General features: G+C 38.6%; 1 protein-coding gene across 2 annotated transcripts in view; it reads left to right on the top strand.

Moving 5' to 3' along the window:
- Window positions 1-27,886, top strand: part of nfatc2a (nuclear factor of activated T cells 2a) — a 141,282-nt gene that overhangs the window by 82,875 nt on the left and 30,521 nt on the right. Inside the window, exons 9-10 of one of the 2 annotated variants that reach the window (XM_043710246.1) lie at window positions 859-1,698; window positions 23,178-23,221. In XM_043710246.1, coding sequence (XP_043566181.1) covers window positions 859-1,698; window positions 23,178-23,221 — 884 coding nt within the window. The remainder of the gene's footprint in view (window positions 1-858; window positions 1,699-23,177; window positions 23,222-27,886) is intronic. The other variant, XM_043710247.1, reaches the window with a different exon arrangement.

The following is a 27,886-nucleotide window of genomic DNA, read 5'->3' on the forward strand; positions in this document are numbered from 1 at the left end:
CCAGAACAAAATCCTGGAATTCATATCCAAACAGCGTGTGGGTCTACTTACAGCACATGGACTGCTGTGGTTCAAGAAAGCAGTTCACCACCATCTTCTCATGGACAACTAGAGACAGGCAATAAATGCTAGCTCATCTAGTGACACCACAAGTAAATTTTTAAAAAAAGCAATATAATCAAATCAAAATTCTTTGTGAAACATTTAAGCCTAGAAATGTGATAGCACCATACCTTTTTTTTTCATGCTAAATAGATACATCCAGCTTAATCAGCAGATAATACAGGCTTATAATGAAACAGAGGTATGCTGTGCCTCATTTTGATCCAGGCAAGAGAAAAGCTGACACCTCTGTCCTTGAAAAGGACATTAGGCCCTTTGCATTTACAAATAAGAGGCCAGACACCCATTTAAGGTCCTCTATGCATAAATGTCTCACCCTGAACAAATGTAGTCCTCAGCTAGTTACACTCTGAAAATCAAGGTCTACGTGCAAACTAACTTAAATTTTAGAGGAGCAGCCGCAAATTGTCAACATAATGTTTAGATAAGAGGAGTACTTAAATGTGGAGCTGCGAGATGAGTGAGTATTTTTCTGGCTTCACATTCAAACCAAGTGTCACTGATGGTCTTTGTGTAACTTGTGTCCTTTGCTCCTATTCACCCACCCTCCCCACACACACTTTCCTGCCTGATTGCCTTTGCTTAAGTTTACTTTAACACCAATTAATTTATAAGCCCTGAACTTTTTAAACGCTATATATTTAATAGATTATGCAATTTGGATTGTGCCTACATTTTGCTTTCAAAAATTTAATGAGAGCTGAGGGTAAAATGTTTTTATGTAATTTATTTCAGTGCCTATAATTAAAACAGAGCCAACAGATGAGTGTGAAGACACCATATTCTGCAGCACTGTACATCATAGAACCATGTCTCAGTTTTATTCTACACAACAAGTCATGACCCCTGTAATGGTCACTAATCCCACTTCCTGCCTTGCAGGAAGCTTGGCTTCCTGTCGTACTGGATTTTCTTCACATGATTCAAAGTATCAGCAGCAGAATCCAACAGGAGTTGTCTATCAAAGATCCAAAGGTGGCAGTCCTAATCATCTTGGCTATCAACCAACTGCAGTGATGGTGCCATCCATTCCCATAATTCAAGATGCTCACAAATCAGTATTGGTGCATGCTGGGTCACCTGTCCAGTCTTCTATGACACACCACTCTCCAACCAATCAGTCTTCCACCATAATTCATCATTCCCACAACAATCATGAGTCTTCTTCCATGATCCACAATTCTCCAACAAATCATCAAGCGTCTCTGATCCAACACTCCCCAACCCATCAGCAGCTATCTTCTATGATTCACCATTCACCAACCAGCCAACAGTTGAGATACAGCACCCAGCAGGACTACCAACGCCAGGTGTATTCAGAGAGTGATGCACATGTGCCCATTGTGCGGTCCACTACACCACAACATCACGTGCAAAAAAATAGCCCAAATCAATATGCAGCCGTGATTCAGCAACAGCAGCAAACATCCAATGCAATCCAGAAGGTCTCAAAAAATGGTGCTTCACCATCTCAGCTCCCACTGATACTGGATCAACAGGAGAAGGAAACTACAGTTACTGGAGTCACAGTGAAGCAAGAACCGCAGAACCTTGACCAGGCATATCTGGATGATGGTAAGATTAAATTCCTTCATTAAATCTATTGGTGCAACTGAAATATAAGAATATTTTCAAAGTATAAGTCAGATTTTTTAAAAAAACCTAACATTTTGGTCCCTTGACGCATCCTTTTAAAATAAAATCTCATTTGGATGTCTCTTGTGTACTCATAAAGTTGAAAGGTAACAGTATGCCAGGGCTAAGAAAATGACTCCCCCTCTGTTTCTTTTCATCATTTATAGCAATAATTTCTTCCAACTGTGAAATGAAAGGATTAAATGCACTGTAGATACCTCTGTACACATCTCTAAATTTATAACTGGAGTCTTCACTTCAGAAAAGTGCATTCTCCACACTGTTCAGTCATATTTAATTTCCCATACCATACAGTTACATAATTATCTCTAAATTTATTTTTTTGTGCACTTTTATTCAATCAGAAAGGAAACAGACTGAATAAATTCATTCCTTTTTTAAATTAATACTTAACAGAAAAATACTTTACCTGTCTCAGTTAGGTTCCAAGCAATGATCATTTTAATTAAATTTAATAGGGCTAAATGCTCACCTTTTGTATTACTAGTGCAACTTTCATCATAGTGAAAAAGTGTGGCGCTGGAAAATGATTTCCAGAATCTGCAGTCCTCACCTTCTCCCAACTTGCAACATATAAAATCAGTCAGCTCCATCACAGGGCTGTCAATTAAATGAGTCACATCATATTTATCTTTATTTTGCCCACAACCGGTTTGGAAAATTGTAGAAGAGTAACACAAAGCTGAAAGGTAAGTAAACAGTTGGTTCATTAATCATTCAATCACTAGTTTTTCTAACTGGAAAAGCATTATCAGAAGAATCATTTTGAGCTTCATTTTAGTGTCGCTGTAAGCATATGCGTATGATTTAGTAATAGGTGATTTGATATTGGCCTAGTCCTTTCACTCAGAATCCATTGGTAATTTTGACTTAGGGGTAAATATTAGGTAGTACTTCTGCTGAAAGTACTTGTGCACAGGGTGGAATCTGGGGCCTGGGTCCTTAACCAATGTGTTACCTAGCACTTTGAGCATTAGATTTCTAGCTGATGTTTGTGCTTAGTTTTTTTTAGGATAGCTTCTAAAACACATAAACACATGCAGTTTTATTAGGTACATGAAGCTCATATAGAAAGATCTAAAAACATGCCGTATGTAAGCTGGAAGGTTCGCTTATAACATAGTTCAAAGGTAGCATGAAAAACATCTGGTTCATGTCCAAACTTCTGCTGGAAAGACTTAGAAGTTCTAAAAGATTCCATGTGGTACATTTGTGATCTCTCCAGAATAAGTAGCTGAGATTTCTTTTATATATAACAGGTCAGTTACATTAGTTCATATTTGCAAAATGAATCAATCACAATTGGTTAACATTTTTACATGTTAACAGGAATTGGCGGGTTTTGAAGCCTGCAGTGATTGAACAGTTCATAGGCACCTTCTATTCAATTTTAATCTGTTTAAAACTTGAATAAAGTTGAACTCATTTTAAAAAAACTTCTAATTTCAAAATACTGTGTGAATCTCCGTGAAAGTTTGACCTGTAATTATGAACAGATGGGACAATATGTTTAGCTTCAATAAGATATCTTTATTCTGCATAAACATACCTGCCAGGAATAACAGAGATGGGTTTGCATCTTAGATTCTGGAAGCAATTCAGCAGCCATATTTCCTAAATGCCATGTCTTGTTGAGTAATGTGATCATTCATCCAAGAAATCAATCAAAGATCCAGATTCATATCTCTATGTGAAAGCCATGCTAAATTGATATTGCTGCTGATTGGAATCACTTCAGCTCCTTGTAGCTGAACTCCTCCACTCAAGTGAACTTCAGTGTATTCACTTGCAATGTCACCTCCTATTAGAAGACTTGTGTTTGTAGACATAGTAAATAAGTCTAGCTGATTTGATATAACAGGACCTAGACACTTTACTTGCCATCTACGTTTATGTTGCTTACTCACAAGTTAGATTGGTCATGTGGCCACAATGCCTGATAATAGGGGATTACAAAAGCAAATCTTTAATGGGGTGATTGAATCTGGAGTATGCTCTCATAGCAGTCAAAGGAAGACAGTCTGAAGTTCGTTAGGAGTTTTAACGTTAGTTTCACTGCACCTGGTGCATTGAAATTTTAAGAAATGTGACTTTCTTTGAAAGCAAGCACATATCAAAGGCAGACAGGAAATGCAAGAACAGAAGACCCTGAGCCAGCAATTTGTCCAAAACTCAGTTGGTGTCTGTAGTCTTCTGTTCTACTGCAACAAAATCTTTCAGGTACGCATCAACCTGAGCAGTCACCTGGATACCTGCTGGAACATTGCCAAACATTCCTGGTTTCTCTTGTGCTTAATTGGACCTATTAATGCCGGTGATTAGATTTGTCAGAGTAGCGAACTCTGTAAATTTAGAGGAGCTTTTTTTTGCATTCAATTTTTCTATCAGTCACATATCCCTTCAACTAGGGAAGAATTTCAATCTTTGGAGTCTCCACGAGCCCCAAGACTCCTTTGAAATCAAGCTTTAATTATTTAGGTGTGAACTTTAATCTCAGCAAGTGATTTGAATAATGGAGGCATTATTTTACATTACTATGTTTCCACTTAATGCCTGCATGGGCGCACTTTTAGCAGAAATCAGTCGACAGTTATCAGGAGAGACAACCTCGATTAATTTTCTTTTGCTCCCTTGTCACTTTTGTCAGCAGGTAAAAACAATGACTGCAGATGCTGGAAACCAGATTCTGGATTAGTGGTGCTGGAAAAGCACAGCAGTTCAGGCAGCATCCGAGGAGCAGTAAAATCGACGTTTCTCCCCGCCCCCACCCTCCTCTCATTTATCTCTCCAACCTTCAGGCACTTTGCCTGTATTCCTGATGAAGGGCTTTTACTGCTCCTTGGATTTTACTGCTCCTCAGATGCTGCCTGAATTGCTGTGCTTTTCTAGCACCACTAATCCAGAACTTTTGCCAGCAGAGCAGCTTGTGTCGAGATCAAATAATTCAGCAATTGAGATTGGACCCTCTGTGTCCTGTATAATTAATCTAATCCAGGGATAATCAAAACACTATTAAAAGCAATCCTAATGCTGCTGTACATGTGCACTTGCTTCTACAGAGGAGGAGAAATCATTTCTCAGAGGACCTCACTGCCACTTCAAAATAAATATGCAAGATTTAAACATCAGTCTAAAATATAGGCTCTCTCAGCTTTGGAGTGTTTAAGCTTAGAGATGACAAAAGCATAGATGATAGTTTAAAATAGATAACCCTCAGTAGATGTGGGTGACTGTACAGACTAGAAGTCATTCCTGGTGATGGATACAAATGGCTGTGAAATTCAGTTCAGGATTGACTCACATACTGAGCTTGCAAACTCTATGATTCCATCACAAAAGATTAGCCATGGATTTAGGAGTTATTAGTCAATGGAGATAGTGCTAAATTTGTGAAAGGGATCAAAGACAAAGGTTTCAGTTTTCCCAATATTTAGTTGGAGGAAATTAAAGTTCAGTGAAGACCAGATGTTAGATAAAAATCTGACATTGCAGATCGAAGCAGCAAAGGGGACAGCATATATATGGAATCTGAACTCATGGTAAAAATGATGTTACTGATGGACAGTATGTTGATACAGAGGAGAAGGTGGGTGTTGTCAGATCTTTACTGAATCTTGTTTGCATTCGTATATGTCTGGAAGAGAAGCCATTGCTAGGGATGCTTTGGGTACAATCAGAGAGGTAAAAGTAGAGAACAATTCCATTGAGCTGATCAGCGGAGGAGAGATGTTGAAGGAGGTGTGGACAATTCTGTCAAAGGTAAATGTGAAATCAGGATAAACCATCACCTTTAGCAGATATAGTTTGTGTATAAAATTTGGCTGTTGCTGAAACTGATAACTTATAAAGAGCTTCAAAGAACATATTTTGTCATAAGCAGCTGAATTAAGTTTGTTAATTTTACTAGCCATGAAACAGTCTAAAACAAATGCCATTTGCCCCAATGGACAACAGGAACAAGTGAAAATAGTCAAGTATATAATTATGACATTAACCTAATACCCATAACAAATACCTATCACCTAAATTTAAATACCATAAAAATGCAGAATAATATCCAGTTTGTTTATAATTGCTCATGTTCAATATAACATTATTATTGTGAAATAAAAGGGATTCAAACAGCGTGGTGATCATATGTATGCAATTGATCAAAATACAAACCTTATGTGAACAGTAAGCCTGCTATTTATGTGTTGGATTATAATGCCACAGTCAAATCTCATTATAGCACAGTCTGTTGCTACAAAGCTTCTATTATAATGAACCACTCCCAAGTACTTGTTGAAGCTCCATTTACATTGAGTAGAAAATATCAAGTCTCAAAAAAGCAATCCTTTGAGAGGGATAAGTTGTCACTTCCCATGAGTTTGCAATTTGTAAATTTGACTGGTTAAGTGAGAGTTATGTTTATAATTGTGGATAATACTTTGGCAGCAGTAGTGATCAAAAATAATGGTGGGCAAATTATTATTCAGGAGTATCATTGCTACAATTCTGTGACTTAATGCAAATCCTACCAATGTTAATGACATCTTTAAATCTGCAGTATATGTGATGCTATGACTTCAGTGAGTTTGAAAGAGATAATATATAGTTTAGTATAATTTAACTATAAATATAGTTTCACTATATTCTTAATAAGACTTTATTTGAAGATATTTATATTGAGTACTGGTTTTGTGAGCACATGCTATTATTGCTGACCTTTGCTCTGCATGTGTAATTCCTCCTTGTGATGGATAGGAATTTTGAGTGAAAGGAGAATGCATCATTAGCGTAGAAAGCCATTACAATTGACTTGTGAACATCTTGTGAACATTTTTCCACCGCTCTTTGCAACTTTACTTTTTTAACTGAGAAGCCTTTGTGACAGGTCAAAGTCTGAAACACAGCACATTAAGGGAAATGCAAACTTTAATGAAAGTTGAGGGATGGAGAGAAAAATCACTAGTAGACTGATTGCACAAGTCAAATTCTACATTGATGTTAACGGGTTTTTGGAAAGCAGTTTTGTCCAGTGCTGTCCTGAATCCCAGTGACAGTGAATTCCAGCAAGATGGTGGTGGAGTAGGGCTTTAAAGCATGAGGGGACTCGTCCAATCCTACTGCGTTTGTTTTAGTTTCTTTTTATTTTCTTCCTCTCTCCTCTTGTTTCTTTTTCTCTCCTATTTTGTTTTACTTACCTCTTGGTGAAGAGCTTGATCAAGGCGATGGCATTGGCGGCAACAAGTGGGCCCAGCAGCATGGACTTATGGCGTCAGCGTCAGAGGTGAGTTTGGGTTCCCAGCAGCATCTGTGTCTAGCTCATATTCATAGACAGGGCGGCAATGGTGAGTTTGGGCCCTGGTATGGCATCATCAGCTACATCGGTGAGGTGGGCAGAGGAGTTGGGTTTGGGCTGATACAGTACCCGGCAGCATTGGTGAAGTCTGGCCAAATGTGGCGCCGGAGAGTGGTGACTCATTCCAGCGGCAGTCGCACGGCGAAGGGGACTCAGGCCTGGCCACCAGGCCCATGGCTGATGATGGAGCACTTAACAAGAACGACTGTGAAGTTGGACACTTGTTTTGTTTCTTCATTTTTCTGTCTCTACATTCTATGTTTTGATTTATTATTCCGTGTTTTAAGATGGCGTTGGAGAGTGATGGCGCCATACAGCACTTTTCACTGTATTTTATAACAAGATACATGTGACAATCAATAAATCAAATCAAATCAGTGTTTTTTCAGAACTGGAACTTGGAAGATCTGGAAATTACATGATGTTATCAGTCTAGCAGCTGCAATAGAAATCTCTCCAAATCCCTGCAGCTGCCTTTCTAACAGCACTGTGAGTATCCCTACACCCCAAGGATTTCAGCAGTCCAAGATGGCAACTCACCACTATCTTCTCCAGGACAGTTAAGGACTGGCAGTAAATTTTAGCTAAGCCAGAGCGATACCCATATCTCATAAAATATAATTTTAAAAAAGACCACTCTATATTGGCTTTCATCAGTTTTCCCAAAGCATTCAACCATATGAGCTGAGAAAATTGGTTGCCCACTGAGGCAGCTCAATGTGATCTCCTGTTTCCGTGGCAACATGGTCGGTAAGCTCAATATGGCAGGGCAACGTCTGAACCATTTGAGATCTGTAGTGGGTCAAACAAGCTTGTCTTCTGGCCTTTTGCTGTTGTCATGTGCCTTCAGCTTATTTAAAAAAGGTGTGTAATTGCATACAAGAACTAAAGAAAAGTTGATCAGCTTTGCTTCCCTGTGATCCAAGGGTCAACAACTCCTCACGAAAAGGTTGCTGTATGCTGCACTGACATTACATATTCAAGAACACCTAATGGTTGCAAATGGACAAACTCCCTCACTTATATTTTGACCCTCAACATCAGAAAGACAAATATCATGATCCAGGATGTTGCCAAACTGCCATCCATCAACATTGACAATGTGCAGCTCTAATCCACCAAGATGAATAAGAAAGTGTAGAAGAACAGCAGTCTGACAATAGATATCATACTATGAGCTTACAAAGCCAGACTTCTCAGGGCACTCCTCCACTTCAAGGATACGTGCTCACAGGATGTCAAGATTGAAGACATTGTCACTGACAACTGGGAGAATGTTGCTGACAGCAATGACCTCTTGGAGGTTTATTGTGTGGAAGGACTTTCGAAGAGGTGCCTAGCTGAGAAGAGGGCCCAGAGAAAAGAGACACTAGCATGCGTCTTCCTAATTCATTGCAGCAAACGTGCCAGAGACTGTCATGCCAGAATAGGGTCCTGACACACCAGGTGAACTTCACACAGGTTGTCACCATAATGCAAACCATCATCTTACAAAATGAAGATTAACACTATTTTTTGCATTAAAACTTGGAAATTAATCACTGTGATATTCAGAAAAAGATTTAGCAAAGAAGGTGTTAATTTAGAAGGCTGTGTTTTTAGAGCAGAATAGATGCAGTACATAACTTTGAACCTTGATTTTCGGGCTTTACCTAACAGGACAGCATAATACTTTTTTCTAATACTGTACTTCGTAATATTTCTAATCATAAACTTCCATTCACTTTAATTTTTTTCTCTTGGTTTTGTGACATTTTAGTTCACAAGATTAAAAGTGGTTTTGGAGAATTTTTTGTAGAGCACAGGAATTCATTTTTCAGGAGCATTACAGAACCAAAAACCCTTATTCATCTTTTTCGACACTGGGATGTGCATTTAGATTCCCATAATTTTCAGATGTACCAACCAGGAACTTGGAAGTGGGTTTGCATGGGACAGCCCACTTTCAGAGAGCTCGGATATGACGGGCCAAATGGTCTCCATCAGCATCAGTATTTTTCTGTGTATCTACAATGATAATTTAGAGAAGCCACTGCTGCCATTTGAATGAGTGAATAAATGGAATTGTAAAGAAAATGATGAATTAAATTTAAGAATAATTCTGGATACAGTACTTTGGAACTTCAAAGCTCTTTGACAAGTAAACAGCTTTTATCTAGTCAGAAGATGCCATTTTATCTCCTGAATTAGCTATTGATCCTATTTTTGGCATATAAAGAGAATTAGATGTATTGAGTTAGTGCTGTGAAGAAAATGACTTTTCTATTTTATTTAGAGTAATCCCTTCCCTACTTCAGAGACATGCACAATGAATTAGCAATGCTGTGGTAGAATCTTTAATTTTGTTACAGCTGCTTTTTTTTTAAACTTTATGTAGATGGGAGATTGTTCAAAAATACTTAATTCAAAGTTGTATTGTACCATATTTCTTTTCAAATTTAATATAAAGCCAAACACATAAATTAATTCTGTAGTTTCCTGACTTAGCAGTATCAGGAATCTGCTTGTTAGATTTTATTTTTACAATTTCTATATTTTATTGCTCCTTCTGGTCTCAAATGTACTGTTGATTTTTATAGCATTTTGAAAGAGAATTAAGGAGCTCATTGTAAAGTATATTGAATTTTCCCAGTGTTTACTCAGAATAACTGCAGATGTTAGAAAAGCACTTGGAATAGTTTGCACTGGGGAGGAGGAGAGGGAATTGGGATAATCTTTAGATCCTGCAGTCTTGCATCCTCTTTTTGTAACCACGCAAACAAGGTATGCTATCCCTGCAAAAAAGAATAGTGCTATCTCTTGAGGAGAAAATCAAGCCTCAAAAAATTTCAACAGCTTACTTCAGACTGTAAATCCTGTGTCATTTCTGAAATTTAATTTGAAAGATAAGAGTATAGGCTTGTAAGATTTTCTTTTGGCTAGGTGCAAGTTGCATTGAATTTTTTGGAGGGTTTGTCATTACCATATCTTACCAAACCCTCGTTAATTAACTACCATGCCTCTATGGTGTCTCACATCCAATTTCATATCATGCACGATTCCTGGAACAGTTCGTCACTCAGCAGATATCCCAGAATTTAATGCCATAACCTGTGACTGTGCAATATTTAAATGCCTGTTATGTACTTGGACAAGCACTATCAGTCCAAATTCACCCTGTACAGTTGTTAACGTTTGTCGACATGGAAGACTGGGGATATTAGTGCTTTGCTTTGAGAGTAGGGTCCTTGAAGTCCTGCTGGAGGGATTGGTGCTGACACAAGGCTTTTTCCTCCCCTGGGAGCAACAGTGGAGACCATGCCAGCCTGCTCTGAGGTTGTCATTCAGGTTAAACCAGTCTCAACTATTTGTAGGAATGCCCAGCATTGTAGGGTAAAGGTCACTGCCCTTCTCCAGTCCACTAGGCTAAGTTCCACCATTTTATCTGACAGTTCACACTCACTCTGCTACTCTACACACCACGCACCAAGGTTCAAGCTCTCCAATTCTTGCTATTATCTGCAATATCGTCCCCAATTGCTGTCACTCACCCTGTCACCACTAAGCCTGTATGCCCTCTGAGCCGACTACTCTCTCACTTGGGACAACTCCACACCTGCACCAATAATAATATCTGTGCCATCCACCTTCATCTCCTGCCATACTACCTTTTCCCTTATTCCAGGAGGAAAACAGCCTACAACAGGGCAGAAAGAGTCAATACGGATGGTGTGCTGTCTGAACGACACCTCTTCACCAATTACAAGGAAAGGATCCTGATCCTGACCACCCCCACAGGGCCTGGAATGTTATCAGAGCTGCCCTTGACTCACTGTGATGGAGTTGCAGTCCCGTCCAGTCTATGAGTACATAGCATCCTTGCTGCAGCATTGCAATGATAGTTGTCAGTGCAACCTGAGATGCAGCATGGAAATGCAGAAACATCCTATAAATGGATCAGACATGTGCAGTGAGAATCCTTGGAGGCTGGCAGATATTGGATGCATGTGCCTAATCCCCATGGAGCATGCCCTGAGATATTGCTGACTCTGTTGCCAACGCAATAGTCATTCATAGCAAGTGGTGAGCTGAATCTGCCAAATGCTTACTGTAGTTTCCTACAGTAGGCTTGTTTGGAGAGTTTGATAAAATGGGAAGCTGAATATTAATGAGGTGAGTTGGGCTGTTAACAAGGCATTTAACAAGCAATAATCACCATCAATTGGCAACTCACCACTGCCTAACGAGAATCTCATTACGTCACTTGTAAAAACATAAAAGACGGTCTAAGTTTGTTCCCGGCCTTAAGAAGGGCCTTGCCACATATGTCAGCCAATTTTGCCACATCTCGCTGTAGCTCACCCTTATAATATTCCATCTTACACACTTATATGTGCATTTTAATGAAGAAAATTCAGTGGATTCCAAATCAGGAACCTCATAACTTCAGCATATGAAATGTTTTTTTGAAAACTGTCCGCTTAACATTGCTAATCTGATAACTTTATAATTTGGCTGGGAATTTTTTTTAAAAGAAATTGGAATCTTTTTGCATATTCTGCACATAACTATTAATCACAGATTGATACTAAAAATGCCATTTTCACCTCTCCTTGGATTAACGATCAAAGTGATATTGTATCTGGCACTGTACAAAGGGGTTTATACAGCTCATTATGATTCCACTAAAGCGTTCGTGGTAAAGCTGACTATGTAGATCCTGCAGTTTTATGATCTCATAGAACTTGATGGTAGTGCATGTGTACAGAAGAAGCTAAATCTCACTGTTTTATTTTAATAGCATGCACATTAAAATCTGCAGCATCCCATTTTGTGGGTTTATGTTGGCTATCTTTCAAAATAGGTATCTAATCTGTGAACAAATATTTAAATATATTGAGTATTTTGTTTAAAATAAGATTGTGTTTTGGCTCTTCCATGACTCGACTGTAGATGCACCATAGAAGCTATGAAGACCTTAAAAAATTAATCATTTGATTTTTGATCACTACTGAATTAACTAATACTGGCCAGATTAGCAAGATGTGGAGGGGACACAGTGATTAGTGGATGTGTCTATGGACCAAACAGGAGAAACATCATTCAGGAATCATTTTTGCAATCAGTATTTGGTGACTTCTAATACGTGGGTGTCAAGTCAGACTCAGATGGGATTCTGTCTGGTCACCCTCAACCTCCATGCATATGGTTGACAAACATTGGACTGAAGGGTCATTAGATTAAGGTGGCTGTGGTTACCTGGCTTGAAACTGCCATGTGCCTTTCCTGGGCAGTTGGATTTTATCTGCCAGGTTTTATTAAGACGCTGTATTGTGCCAGAGATATATTCATAAATGACACACCAGATTCTATGTGTGAACAGATTTATTTTAATGCTTTTAAAATATTTGCTCTCTTATATTGCTTGCTTTCAGTTCCTCTGTAATGTCACCCACAGGCTTGATGCACAGCACAATAAGCAGTCAAGGAACCACACAGCACCAAACAGTTAACTAATGTAAACATTGCTAAAAAAAAGCATAAAGTTATAGCTTTTTGTCTTACACTCTTCAAGAGTGTGATGCAAGCAACCAAACTTTGAAAGGGATCACCAATTTATGCTGCATGGTTAGTTGGCATGGAGATCTAGCTGGATCAGTTAGTTGTCAATCCTATCTAGCTGATGAACCTCACAGCAGCAAGTAAATTCTGATTAGTCAGATTGTTGTCCTGGTGAATGCAGCAGAGATTAGCAGTCTCTGTAACCCTCTCCCAGTGAAAATGTGTCATGGACACACAAATACCATACGCCGACTATTCTCATGCATGAATGTATGTAGCTTCTTGCACACACAGATGAAATGCACTTTGAGCCTGACTGATAATCTTAAACCAGTTTCTGGTGTAATTCTTAGTGTAGTCTGGATTATTTAACTAATGTTGTCCAATAGCAAAATCACATCTGGTGCTGGGCACTATGTTCTGAGATTTGCAAGAACTGGCTGGATGAGCAGTTTGCATGATGCCTGCTATAGACAACCAAAGGAATATGTTTTTGATATGGTCCACCAGTCTTTTAGATTTGTTGCCTACTTACCTCACATCAGATGCGTTCTCTGGTTAATATACATGTTAGGATTCCAACAGTTCCATATGCTGTAAAAACCAATCTTATTGGCAACCTATGAATAAGCCACTAGCCCTCCATTACCATGTCACCTTGATGACAAGACAAGGAATACCAAAACCATTCATAAATCTGAGCAACAGTTGAAACTACCTGTCTCACACTGCTATTCTTCAATAAACATGTGTGGGATTCTCCCATAATAAGATACTGTAATCAAAGCAGTTCTGTATATTGCACAAGTGAGTAACATTGGATATGAATTTCAGTGCAAATATGATGCTAGGTCCATATGTCTCAATGACTAATAGACCATGTCCCTTTGATTGTTCGCAGCTAGCAGTGTACTGATTGCACTGATGTTTGAAAACACCAACCATCTGGTGTTTGAAAACTCAAAATGTAATGTTCTGCACAAACCTGATTCTGCTTTTGAACATAATTTACCAAATAATCCAGACAGTGCCAAACATTACACCAGAAATGAATTTAACATTGTGAGTCAACCTTGAAAGGTGTTTAGTTTGTAGGAAGGGAAGTATAAGAAAAAGAATCATATCCTCAAAACCACTGTCTTCAAAATATCCTCACCTGCCAGCTGTCAAACATTTCACTCCACTTTGTGTTATCCTCCAACAGTTAAGAGTTAATATGGAACAAATACTTGATTTACTTTGTTCCAATGATTGAGATGGTAATGAGCTTGTGATTGTAATTTGACCATTTGTTGCAAACTCAATTTCCAATTTCAAATAATTGTTTCCTTACTTGCATTCACTTGTTGAAGTACATCTTTGCTTTACCTAGCCAATTTGCATTATCTTTTGCTTTCACTCTGATATTCCCATTGGATACTGGTGATGAGTTAGAATAGTCACCTGCCAATGAAGATTGCAGATTGCAATCAATCATAAATTTGGCCAGACTATTTCCATCAGAGAATGTGGGATGGATTGATATTTGTGAAGTAGTACACGAATGGATTGTGAATACAATCTCTCTTCCTCGCTCTCAGTCTACCAGTTATTACTTATTAAATGCCACCATTCAATTGAATGATGATGTCAAATGGTGGTGAATTTCATTCCTTACCATGAACTCCATGCATTGACTAGAAATAAATGATAGCCCATTGGCTATAGTGATAGCCTTCAGAAAGCTCCATTGTCTAAAGCGTTAGTGGTCAAACTGGCCATTGTGGAATTGGTTGTAGCAATGTCTGACACTAATTCAATGAACGAGAAGCATTTTGCGTATTTGCCAGCATTTGCTTACACTTCTCCCACATTATCTTCATGGAGTTGTATCATGGTTTTGTTAATTTTTGTAGCTATGTGGGACCTGGTTGAACAGATTTCTCATTGACTGTATAAGCAACATTGTTTCTAGCTTTGTAGCAATCTGTAGCTGGATATTCGACTGCTCATAGGATCATTGTTTCATCTTAGAAATGCTATTATATCCTTCACGAGCAAGATAAAAAAAAATACCTTGCTGTAGTGCAGTTGGGACTACAACATGTGTTCTTCTTGTGATACAGTTGTCATCAAACAATGTGTACTGAGGCTGTAGTATGTTATACTTACAAGATTCACTGCAGCAAATTACCACGACTTCTTTAACAAGATTTCCTCCCAAGCACTTGATCTCTCACACCTAGAAGGCAAAAGGCAGTAGCCATATGGGAACAACACTGCCAGCAAGTTCAGCTTGAAGTATCACGTCATCCTGGTTTAGAAATAAATTCACTGCTTCTTCATCATTGATTAGTCAACATGCAGGAACTCTCTCCCCAATCGTACTATTAATGTGTCAAGAACATAAGAACTGCAACAGAGTAATTCAACAAAGCAACTCACCATTACCCTCTTAAAAGCAGGAAACAATGTTGGCCTTGCCAATGATGCCCAAATCCCATCAAGGAGTTAAAAAAATAAGTTGAAGCCATTTTGTGGAGTTCCACTTACAGAAATGTAAATAGCAAAACATCTTTACGAACTAAAATGAACTAAGAAGAATTATTTTATTATTCCTTTTACTTTCATTTGAATCACAAGGAAAAAGCAACCAACAAAATAACCATTCATATAAGGATGCAGCAATGTTGCCAACCATTTTTAAAGATTTTTAGAAGTTTGTGTCCATGTAATTCAATTATTTCTGGTACAGAAAACTCAAAATATAGCAGCCTGTTGTATTTATAATTTATTAAATACACCCGTGAGTAGCAAACCCAATCAGAAATGCCCTGGTGAAAGATTATTATATTCCGATGTATTAGTTAAAATAAGGAGCGCCATGGAATTGTTTTGTTCAGAAAAATTCTCCCATTAATATTTTTCTTGTTCATGGTTTCTGCAGCATTTAATTGAATAGCTGTGATAGGTACAATGAAAACAAAAGAATATAGAAATGCAGATGAAGTTCAATTGCATATAACCCAGATGACTGGTGGTGATGTCATTTTTATGTCATTTTAACTCTCTTTAAAAAAGTTTCATTAAAACCTATGTTATAAAGTTCTACTTCTGTTTCTTACACCATGTTGATAATTGGCAAACTGATCTTGCTGCAGAAAGGACTTTTAAATGAGTGTAATTGCATTAGAGGCACTTATTCAATTTCTTTGTAATCTCCTGTAGAAGATGCCCTTCATTTAGCCTTTATTTCATCAAACTTTGTGAACTTGATTTATGTAATATCTTCTACTCAAAGAGCTTATTCAGTTCTACTTCCATTTTGCAAGTTGCTGGCATCAGTGAACAGCTTTTTCATAGAATCCCTACAAAATGGAAGCAAGCAATTTCGTCCATTGAGTTCACACTAGCCGTTCAAAGACATCCCACTCCCTCCCCGAAACCCTGCATTTCCCATGGCTAATGCACCTAGCCTACACACCCCTAGACGCTATGGGCAAATTTAGCATGGCCCAATCCATCTTACCTGCATATAGAGTCATAGAGTCATAGACATGTACAGCATGGAAACAGACCCTTCGGTCCAACCCGTCCATGCTGACCAGATATCCAACCCAATCTAGTCCCACCTGCCAGCATCCGGCCCATATCTCTCCAAACCCTTCCTATTCATATACCCATCCAAATGCCTCTTAAATGTTGCAATTTTACCAGCCTCCACCAATTCCTCTGGCAGCTCTTTTCATACCCGTACCACGCACTGTGTGAAAAGGTTGCCCCTTAGGTCTCTTTTATATCTTTCCCCTCTCACCCTAAATCTATGCCCTCTAGTTCTGGACTCCCCGATCCCAGGGAAAAGACTTTGCCTATTTACCCGTCATAATGAGAGGGTATGTGAAGCCTCCATACATATTTGCTGATGTGAAGCAGTAGTGCTAACCACTGAGCCACCTTTTTCAAAATTTGGTGTTATGCCTTAATCTTGGTACTTTCAACATATTTGTGTAAGCAAAATCCCCAAAGCTAGAAACCCTTTCAATTTTCTGTTAAGATATTCCTTGGAGACAATCATTTTCCAATTTCCCACAGAATTTTAAATATAAGGGTTTCTTATTGTTGAATTTTTTTTCTATCTGTTCTTTTCAATTAAGATATTGTAAACATTGTTTACTTGGGCAATTATTCTGAAGTACCTACATTATACCATACAGTTTACTGCCTTGGTTGCAACATTACACTAACAAGGTCAGATGATGTGTTACACATCACTCCCAATTACTTTACATTTCACTTTCTGTCAGGTTTGGCTGTGTGATTTTCAACATTGGGATCTGAACTGGTGGGTGCATTGGGTATTATTGTAAGACCAAAATGGCATCTGCTTTGAATTCGGGTATCATATCAGTAAGGTGCTGATTTGATGCCAATGTTGCAATTTTGAACCTTAAACCTACCCCTCTCTTAATCTTGCACAGTTGAACCTTCATGCAGCAGAAAGGATTTAAAAAGACTAATCAACTCTCTTCAGGTTTGTTGATGGCGAATTTTCCTCTGGTCATTGTTTTCTATGGTCGTATAAAGTTGCAAAGGTATACAGAAAAGGTGTAGGAGTGCTTTGGCTATCTCTTTTTGCACAAACCAATTACTTACAGATATTGGTGTACTAATAGCCATTCCCCTTGGATTAAAACAAAAATAACTGTCCCACACTGTGTGTGGGACAAGCTGCTTAAAGAAGCGGCATGGTTGGTCAGTGGTTAGCATTGCTGCCTGACAGCGCCAGGGACCTGGGTTCAATTCCCACCTTGGGTGACTGTCTGTGTGGAGTTTGCACATTCTGTGTCTATGTGGGTTTCCTCCCACAATCCAAAGGTGTGTAGGTTAAGTGACTTGGCCATGCTAAATTACCTATAGTGGTAGTTGTGTTAGTCAGGGGTAAATATAGGGTGAGGGAATGGGTCTGGGTGGATTACTCTTTGGAGGGTTGGTATGGGCTGAAGGGCCTGTTTCCATACTGTAGGGATTCTAATCTGATGAGGAGAAGGATCCTTAGTAGGAGACTATATCTGTTCAGGGTGTAAAAGGGGTATTAGTCCTACCTGATCCTCAGTGAGGAACAACATGTGAGACATCTGAACATCAGTAAGGATATTTTTGCAGATATCTGTCACTTATTGCAGCTGTAACTACCACCTCACAGGTGGAGACAGGCCACACCACCACCTGTAAATTTCCCTCCACATCGCAAACAACCCTGAATTGGAACTATATCAATTTTCCATTACTGTCACTGAGGCAAAATCCTGGAACTCCCTTCTTAATTGTAATGTGCACATCCCTATACCCCAACAACTACAGCAACTGCAACAACTGTCACCTTTTCAAGGGCAGTTAGGATTCACAAACAAATGCTGGCCTAGCCACAAACACTCATATCCCACAAATGAATATTAAAGACAAGTTGCCATTGGTTGTGAAGGTGACCAGTAAGAGCATTTATGCATCTGGTTTCTTACCTGGAAGGAGCAGACAAAGCATGTCTGGTTAAGATTGCTGAAAGCACACACGTTGCTTTCTAAGTTCAGCATGTCACCTCTGGACTGTACTGAAATCAAAAAGACTTTCACTTCTTCAATGTACAGCTCTTGTGTGATCACAGCTATAGAATCATGCAGGTTAATGTCAGTATCCCAACAGCTGTCACAATGCCTGTATTTCTGCAGCAGTGCTGTGTCACTTACAGGTAGAACCATCATGGCAAACCTGACTGTGATCACTGAGTGACAGGAATTACCAGCTGTGATATGGTTCGTGGCATTGTTGTGCAACCCACACAAATGCATAATATGCAGATAATGAAAGTCAGACTGTCACACAATGTGTAAAAGAATAGAACACTCATTACTGTTCCTCATGTCCTATGTCAATCTTTAAATTCTTTTTGGAATACCTCCCATTAATAACATGGTTTAAAAAAAAAACTTTTAAACCATTTATACAACTTTTTAAAAAATTCTCATCATTTGCCTTTGAAGTATCATCTAAGGTCTGTTGGAGATCTGAACAGTCACGATCGTTGCATTTTTGTTGACACTTAGATTGGAAGCCTGATCTTGTCAATATTTTGGACTTAATTTACCTCAAACATTGATGTTCGCTGATTGTGTTCCCATTTGTTTTCCAAATGTCTTTGAATTGTACATCTCTTAAGAATCTTCATCATATTCCCTGAAGCCCAAAGCTAGACTTTATGGGTCAACCTTTTTATTAAACAATGTTATGTCAGCTGCTTTATGACTCTAAGCTGCTAAAAAATATTTCTGGCCAGCACCTTCACTATTTCCTTCTAAATTTTCTTTTTATTATTGAGTGGTTATCATTAGATCCATAGACAATCATTTTCTTCACTTATAATTTCATAATGATAGTGTCTGTTCTCAATTTTGCTTTGATTATGATATCTAACTTCCATGAATACTTTAGAATTAATTTTATCTGTCAATTTTGGTCCCTTTCTTTCTGTTCTATTCTCATGAAGGAATTGACTAGGATATATTAAGTATGTTGTTTGTACTTTGTCACATTTTCAATACTAACATGTTTTCAGTGATGCAGTGTTTCCTAGTGAAATTTCAGTTATCAGAATAATCCTAATAATCCACAGAAGGGGTGGCTATAGGTTAATGATCAGAAATTATATCCTGGCTGACTTCCTCTCTGTAAGTAAGTAATTCTGAGTCTGGTTATAGCAATGGTAAGACAAGCGATCAGGTTTGCCACAAATTAGCAGATACTGCATTTCAGAATTCTTCAGTGTATGTTGTGCTCTGAGATTTTTCTTTGCTGCAATACGTACCTAAAGTTTAAAATAACTTAGCACAGATTAGGGATCAAACCTATGACATACCTGGAATGTATAGCTCAGACACTGAATGGACAAACTCACTGGCTCGCTGGGGAGTGAATAGGTTTGTCTCTTCTTACCAATTACCTTCACAAAAACTGAACATTGGTAGCATCTCTACATTTCTGTCATTCTGTAGTCATTTTTGCTTGGTTTCATTTAGAGCTATTGAGTAGTTTGAATGTTGTATTGCTTAAAAGGTAAAAGTAGACACTAAACCAATGATTAAATTGCCAATTACCATAATTTGGATTTGCCTGGAGGTGCTAAAACAAACATCTAAGGATTTTGCACTCAGTTACTGATTAGAAGCAATTTTCATAGAGAAATATGTATGGAGGCTTCACATACCCTCTTATAGAGTGGCTGAAATACATTGGCAGGTTTCAGGGAGCCTCAGCAATTGAGACAGAGAGTGAGCAAGTCTTCAGATGTAGCATTGGAGGTTCTGAGAAGAAAGATGTCCTGTACTCATGGGGACAATGGAATCCACCTCCCCCTCTACTGGCCTCCTCTCCAAATATATGTGGAGTGGTTATGTCTGACCCCCTGTCTTCCTCCAATTCTTCCTGCAGATGAAGGAAACCTTTGCAAGGTATCCAGGATGAATCAATTCATTTCTTTCCGTAATGCCCATATTGTGTTCACAAAGAGTTTATCCTTCTTAGATGAAATCTTCAGGGAAATTTCAGATTTCTCATTTTGGTGAAGACCTGACAAGCTGTCCAGGAACATTTTCTGATATTTTTCAAATTTCATCCTAAAACCTGCAACTGAATTGTAAAAGATGAGTATGTCTTGAGATTGGCCTTGAAATCATCAGCTACAACTTGTTAATTCTGAATCAACTGTTTGGAGGCAGTCATAGAGTCATATGGAAACAGACCCTTCAGTCCAACCGTTCCATGCCGACCAGATATCCCAGTCCAATCTAGTCCCACCTGCCAGCACCCAGCCCATATCCCTCCAAACCCTTCCTATTCATATACCCATCTAAATGCCTCTTAAATGTTGCAATTGTACCACCCTCCACCACTTCCTCTGGCAGCTCATTCCATACACGTACCACCCTCTGTGCGAAGACGTTGCCCCTTATGTCTCCTTTATATCTTTCCTCTCTCACCCTAAATCTATGCCCTCTAGTTCTGGACTCCCTGACCCCAAGGAAAAGGCTTTGCCTATTTACCCTATCCATGCCCATCATAATTTTGTAAACCTCTATAAGGTCACCCCTCAGCCTCATGCTCCAGGGAAAACAGCCCCAGCCTGTTCAGCCTCTCCCTATAGCTCAAATCCTCCAACCCCCCTGGCAATATATTTGTAAATCTTTTCTGAACCCTTTCAAGTTTCACAACATCTTTCCAATAGGAAGGAGACCAGAATTGCACACAATATTCCAACAGTGGCCTAACCAATGTCTTGTATAGCCACAACATGACCTCCCAACTCCTGTACTCAGTACTCTGACCAATAAAAGAAAGTATACCAAACGCCTTCTTCACTATCCTATCTACCAGCGACTTCACTTTCAAAGATCTATGAACCTGAACTCCAAGGTCTGTTTGTTCAGCAACACTCCCTAGGACCTTACCATTAAGTGTATAAGTACTGCTAAGATTTGCTTTCCCAAAATGCAGCACCTCACATTTATCTGAATTAAACTCCATATGCCACTTCTCAGCCCATTGTCCCAGTCAAGATTAGAGTGGTGCTGGCAAAGCACAGCAGGTCAGGCAGCATCTGAGGAGCAGGAAAATTGACATTTCGGGAAAAAGCCCTTCATGCAGTACCGACCTCTGCCTGTTTGGAGGCAGTGTTCATTCAAAGACTGGACAATAAATTGTCATGTTACCTTATTAATGAGCATGAGCAAGCAATAGGGAAATTGCAGTATGGGAAATCTCAAAGAACTCTATTGAAATGCAGGAACAGGTAGTCATGTTTTCCTAACCTACATCAGATGGCCTGTCAATCAAGGCTGACCAGTAGATGGTGGTTTTTGAACATTAATTGATCATTTTAGCCAATTTTTATGTTTAACAAACAGGGGTCTTTAAAATTTCTCAGATTATTACACTTAAAGAGACCTTATCTGCCTTTCCAATGTATTTCCACCTACACCACCAAATCAAGACTCTCCTACTGCAGATTACTACTGTTGGAACAGCCAAAATGAGCTCTGTTTGAATTCAAATGGCCCTGCTATGTTTACAATACTCGCTACTATGTGAGTCAGGCTCCAGTTCTTTCCCCCAGGGCAAAAAATTGATTAATTGGGAATGGGATGTTGATCTCTGCACTGTCCACTATGTTTAAAGGTATATGGAGTCTCCCTACTTCTATGAAAATATGGTCCTAAGTTAGAAGGTACTGTAACTTGTGTGGATAAGAACAGGAATCTGCAAAGGCATATAAATTAAGTGAACAGGCAAAACTGTGACAATTGGAGCTCAGGAATATAAAGTAGGAAATAATTCATTTTTGATGGGAACAATATGAATTGAAATAATTTTTTCAATGATATTGCCTTGGAGCTGTGGAGAAGCAAAAGGATTCGGGTATTCAAATATGCAAATCATGAAAAAACACACATTGATTTAAAAGAAGAAGTGGGACATTGGTCTTTATCTCAGGAAGGTTAGAATACATGGTGTCAATTGTAAAGAACCTCGGTAAAACTAAGCTGGAATTTAGCTTTCAGTTTCAGGCACTGCACTCCCAGAATTATACCAGAAGTACACTGATGAGATAATCAAAATGAAAACAAAATTTAATCAGTTCCATGCAGTGAAGTTATTTCTTCTGGTGAGCGAATCCAAAATATTTACGCACATTGTTAAGATAGAGAAAGGTTACACAGGAGAGAAATCAAAAGATGCTTTTCCAGACATAGTGTAGTGGAATTCCAGCACACTCTAAAAAGGTAATAAATTCTGGTTCAAATTATATTTTCATAGGGATTAATGATTTTTAAGTGATATGAAGCAAAAACATATGAATGGAGATCACATATAGAATATCCAAGATTTTAATGAAGTATAGAACAGGTTTGAGGGGATGAATGATCTTTGCTGCTCCTGTTATCAAGATGCAATGCTGTTAAAATTGAAACAACAGAACATTTATCCCATAGTCATGCTAATTGCTGTTAGATTTTGCTATCCTTGTAATTTTTTTCTTGTTTAATTTTTATGCATTGCTTTCATCTACTTCAATTCAGAAATAGTTTATCCAGTTGACTTAACAATTTATATATCTAAATGTTAAGGTAGAATATGCATAATAATGAATTTAGTCCAGCCAAGCGTATTTAATTCATTCTTTTAAATCAGTCCTGTGCAGTCCATGCTCAGAAATCAATCAGTGCCAATTTACAGTTCTAGTTGTAAATGGTAGTGTGTTTAATACCAGTTTGAGTATGTACATTACAATCATGGATAGATTTGAAAGAAATGGACCAGATGGAAAATTATTGTCCTTTAGATATTCCAGCCTTGTCATAATAGATAAATTGCTATCAGGGTAGTTAGCAAAGAAAGTTATTGTAGTATTATAGAAATCAACCACATTTTTAATTGAGGGCCTACCAAACTAAGTTGCACCAGTGAAACTGAGTTTTTTTTACAGAAACTACATGGGACTTCTTCCAAAGACTGGAACACTTTAATAAGGTATGTAGAGAAGATTTAATTCCTGACAGCTTTGAATTATGGCCGACAAAGGCAAAGCAAGTGGGATATACTTTTTATAATGTATTGTAGAAAAATGAGCATTGAATGGAGACCAGATTATATTCAGGGTAAGTTATGTGTGAGAAAATTTAAAAAGAATGCAAAAATGGCTTATGCAAGCTAAAAGAAAAGAAACTGGAGCTTTAACGTGGGGAGTCCCTGTCTATAGCACCCAGACAGAAATAAGCTGGAGTTCTGACAAAACAACACAAATTTAATTTTTGAGTCTGCAAAATACAGTGCACTCTTTTATAACTGGAGATATCAAATTTGTTATGATAGCAAAGTAAGCTCTATGGCAACCGTTGTAATACTCTGGTGCTGACTGCTCGGGAAGGATGGGGAAAGCCGTTTTGTTTGTTATTTCTGGCAGAGCTTGCTGGCTTGACTTGCTCTTATTCTGTAGGGGGACCTTTGAGAGCATTCTTTTCCACATGAGAAACTTTGCCAATCTGGCAGGATCCACCACCACCCCACACCACCCCCTCCGATTTTCAGCTGTTTGCCTCCAAAATGTCTGATCTCCTAAACACAGAGCGTTTACAGTGGCAAAAGTTGTTGGAAAAATTAAACACGCATGGCCACTTTGCAGAAGATTGTTGTATTGCTTAATAAGGCTTCCCCGCTATAAACAGCTCTTGTAAACTGCTGTGCACAGCTATCTACTGTACTTCTTATTCACTTACTGGCCTGCCAAACTTTAAACCTTTTGATCATTTTCTTCAACTCTGGAACAACTAAAGAAAAACTAATGAGGGTTTGATTTGCAGGTAGCCCTCAGATTTTGACATTCAGCAATTTTTGAGTTTTATTCTTTAATGAAAGCCATACTGGGATTTCTGTTTTGTCAGTGCTAATACTTGTGATGTACGTCCAGTTGAGGGAAGGGCTTTGTTGAGAATAGTGGGAAAACATTAAATAGCAACTCTATTTAGTTCACAGTCTATTGTTAGTATTGCATTCCATGACTGATAAGTTAATGTTATTGTACAGAGTTGCCATGTAATAGAATGTTTTCCTTGATACCACCCACATTCCACCGGCCTCACATCCTTGCTCCTCATTTCACTATGAGTCACTAAAAACTACTCAGGAATTTGTGTGCCCAAAAGGTCACAAGCTTATCTAATCTTGTTTGTTTGTACAGTGACATTCTGAATGAAGTAAAAATGTCCCTTGGTTCTGGAAGTGTGTTTTCGGAATTCTTACTCAGATGTCAATGTTTGACAATGACAGAAATGTTTTTATATGACGATAACTCTCATTGGCCTGGAGAGCTGCAAAAACAAATTAAACTACTGATTGTATTTCAGGTGCTGTAAGAGGAGGAACATGACCCTTTTCTGTACTACAAATATTTTCCAATTTGCAATTTTTTAAATGTAAAAACAATTGCCATTTCCTTGATGGGTTATGGAAAATGGAAAATTTGCATCAGTGCAGCAGGGATGTCCTGGGAACAGGGCACAAATAATTCTTAAAAAGCCAACAAGTGTCCACCTTTTTGGTAAAACTGCATCTTTTAACTAAATGTACTATATTAACCAGGTTGACCTTTTTTTGAAGTTATTAGATACACCAAGGCAAAAACTGTGAGGGTCATATGTTTGTCGGTCAGGATGTGATGTTGCAGTATATCTCCAAGGCTGCACCTGGGCAGACAGCACTGGAGAACATAGTGAGGTCACCTAGAGAAGGCAGTCTCACTCATGGCTTTCACAAGGCATGGAGGATGACTCTATCGTGATAACAAGCTGCGTTTGCAAAAGGTTTGATGAACACAATGAGACCTCTTCTGGATTTTGTGCATTTCCTGGCATGGGACTCTTTTGCCAGGTGGGCATATCAAGTTGTGTGACACCACAGTTTTTATCAAAATGAATAGATGGAAAATGGTGGGGAATACACATGCAAGTTCCTTGCATGCAGCCCTTAAATACATTTATTTATGCTCAGAAAGTTGCATAGGGAAATTTCTCTGTGTAATGTTAATGTCAACCAGAGTTTATTTAAGTGTTCAGAGAGTGTGTATCCTGTTGCATCTGTGCTCAGTATATTTAACTGGTGGATGTGAATGTTCTGCACATATGTGTAAGCACTTATGCCGAACTCTGCTGGATCTGACAGCCCTACCACAGGCAGACAATCAGAAGCTGGTAGCTCCACAATGGTTGAACTTTAACAATGAGATTCCTGGTGTCTTTCAGTTTATCTAGTATAAAAGGTACATAAATGTTAAATTATTTAGTTTTAAAATGTGTGATTTTCTTTTCTGTTGGAAGTCATTTGGAATATCAGAATACTGAAGCAGTTTAAAGTGAAGAACAGAGAAAGATTCCCTCTGAACTGTTAAGCAATTGTGGAAAAAGAAGCAACAGCAATGTGAGGACAAATGTTTTTGTGTGCTGAGAGGTTAGGATCTGGAATGCATTGCCTGAGACTGTGATAGAGGAAGGTCCAGTTATGGCTTTTAAAAGAAAATTGGACATTTACTAGAAAAATTTAAAAAAGCATGACTTCAGGAGAGGCAGGAGGTGGGACTAGGTGAACTTTTCTGCAGAGAGCTGGAAAATACACGACAGGCTGAAAGGTTACAGCACAGAAGGGGGGCCATTCCATGATTCTACTTGGAAATTGGTAAATCTGCCTTTAAAAGCATTGCAGAGGAAATCTTCCTCACTGTTCCATCAAGTTACTAATGTTTACTGAGATCTTTTCATTCAGGACCGCAGGAATCATCAGTTTTGTTACAGCATTGTAAAGGCCTGATGAAGCAATCAGTAAATGAAACTGCAGGAGACAGAGAAACTAATTTGAGCCTTCCCTCAGAAGTAGCACTTTCACCTTTTTGTTGTGGGTCAAATCCCACGCCAGGAACTTGAATTCAGAATCAGTACTGACACCTAAGTGCTGTATAAAGGGAAAGATAGAAGCTGTTTTCAGATGAAATGTTTAACCCAGTCTGCTCTGATTTCACTGATCAGAAATGACTGAAAATATTGGGAAAAATATCTTTGCATTTTAAACTGGGGTTATGTGGCAATCAGCAAAATCCATTCAAAGGAAAGGATTCTGTTCAGTAGGACTGGTGATAGCAAGACAGATATTCAGTCAATGTTATGAATGCACTGTCAGCGTTTCACCCCATGCTGGAAAGTTTTCAAACCACAGCAACTGACGCACAGTAACGAATGTCGCAGAGTACCTGAAAGCATGCAAACACCACCCACGAGTTTGACATTGCTGTATGGTTTCACAGTCAAATGGTAACACAAAAAAACCCCTCAGTTTTGATGCTTTTAGGGTGGGGAATGCCAAAGCTACATTATGTAGGCCCTGATATTTGTAAGAAGGAAACTGGGATGGAAGTTGGATGTGTTACAGTGACCAGGTGTGCTAGAAATGCAGTGCCATAATATCCTGACAAATTTACTGACATGACCTCTTTTGACTTTTTCTCTTCCTATTTCCCTGCTGTCAATCATCCAGATTCTGAGGCTTGCTGGCTAGAGCAGGAAGCATGTGCTGAAGGTCACAGCCAATCAGCAGGAAGAAGGGAGGCAGAGGCATCATGGGATGGTAGAGGAAGACATAATCACAGAGGGGCAAATTCTGGTAGGAGATGTGTTTGTCAGTCAGTCAGCAGGCCCTCTGTGAGGAGTGGTGCAAGGGATTGCAGTGAGATTGCTTGATTATGCAGAGGGAGTGTTGATCTCAGCAAGTTAGTTAGGTTGAGGTGAGGCAAGGGGTAGTAATCATTCTTGCTTCTCTGAGCTTCACTCAGCAGCCATGTTTAGGAAAACCCTGGAAAACTCAGCTGGCAACCTTTTAAACCTGCTGCAAATTGGAGACATACAATGTTTGATAACTGTTTTCACATACTATCCAATTGCAGGCCACCATCCTTAATCCCTTTGCCACCACCTGTTCCCAAAACTCTTACAGGTTGCTGCATTCAAACCTGAATTCTTGCAGTTAGATGGGTTTCAAATTTTTGGAATTTAATTCTCTTCCACCCATTCAGCGTAGAGTGAAAGTCTGACAACATTATCATCATTTGGGATATTATTTGATTAGCTCATGGGAAAAAAATGCTACAATGCCAAGGGTGGAAGCTAATGCAAACAAAATTGCAATGCGAACGTTCATTCACTGTAACATCGACATAAAATGGATTTTCAACACATGAGATTCGATTGTGTGAGTATGAAGTTGTGCAGGTTGTGCAGTTTTTACAATATTATGTGGATTTGTGATCAAAATGGCTGCAATTCCTATGAAAAATTTACAGGAAAGGTGCTGGAGATACAACGTCCACATTTAACAAATTTGTTTGCATTGTAAGTATGTAATAGGTCACAGCAAATGTGATTATATTTCAGAATAGAAACTTAGCCCCCCAAGGTAGTGATGCAAACAGAGGCTGATAATAAGAGCTTCATATCCATCCATAGAGAAGTATAAACATGCTCTCCTAACATTTAAAATAATTAATACATATCTAATAAAATAGACCAGTATTTTAATAGAATTTTTGATACAGAGGAGATGTGTTCATAATCTGTTATGGAACATATTATGTTCTTTATTCCCATGCTAAGCAAA

This window comes from Chiloscyllium plagiosum, chromosome 20, assembly GCF_004010195.1.
Source record: "Chiloscyllium plagiosum isolate BGI_BamShark_2017 chromosome 20, ASM401019v2, whole genome shotgun sequence".
Taxonomy (NCBI): domain Eukaryota; kingdom Metazoa; phylum Chordata; class Chondrichthyes; order Orectolobiformes; family Hemiscylliidae; genus Chiloscyllium; species Chiloscyllium plagiosum.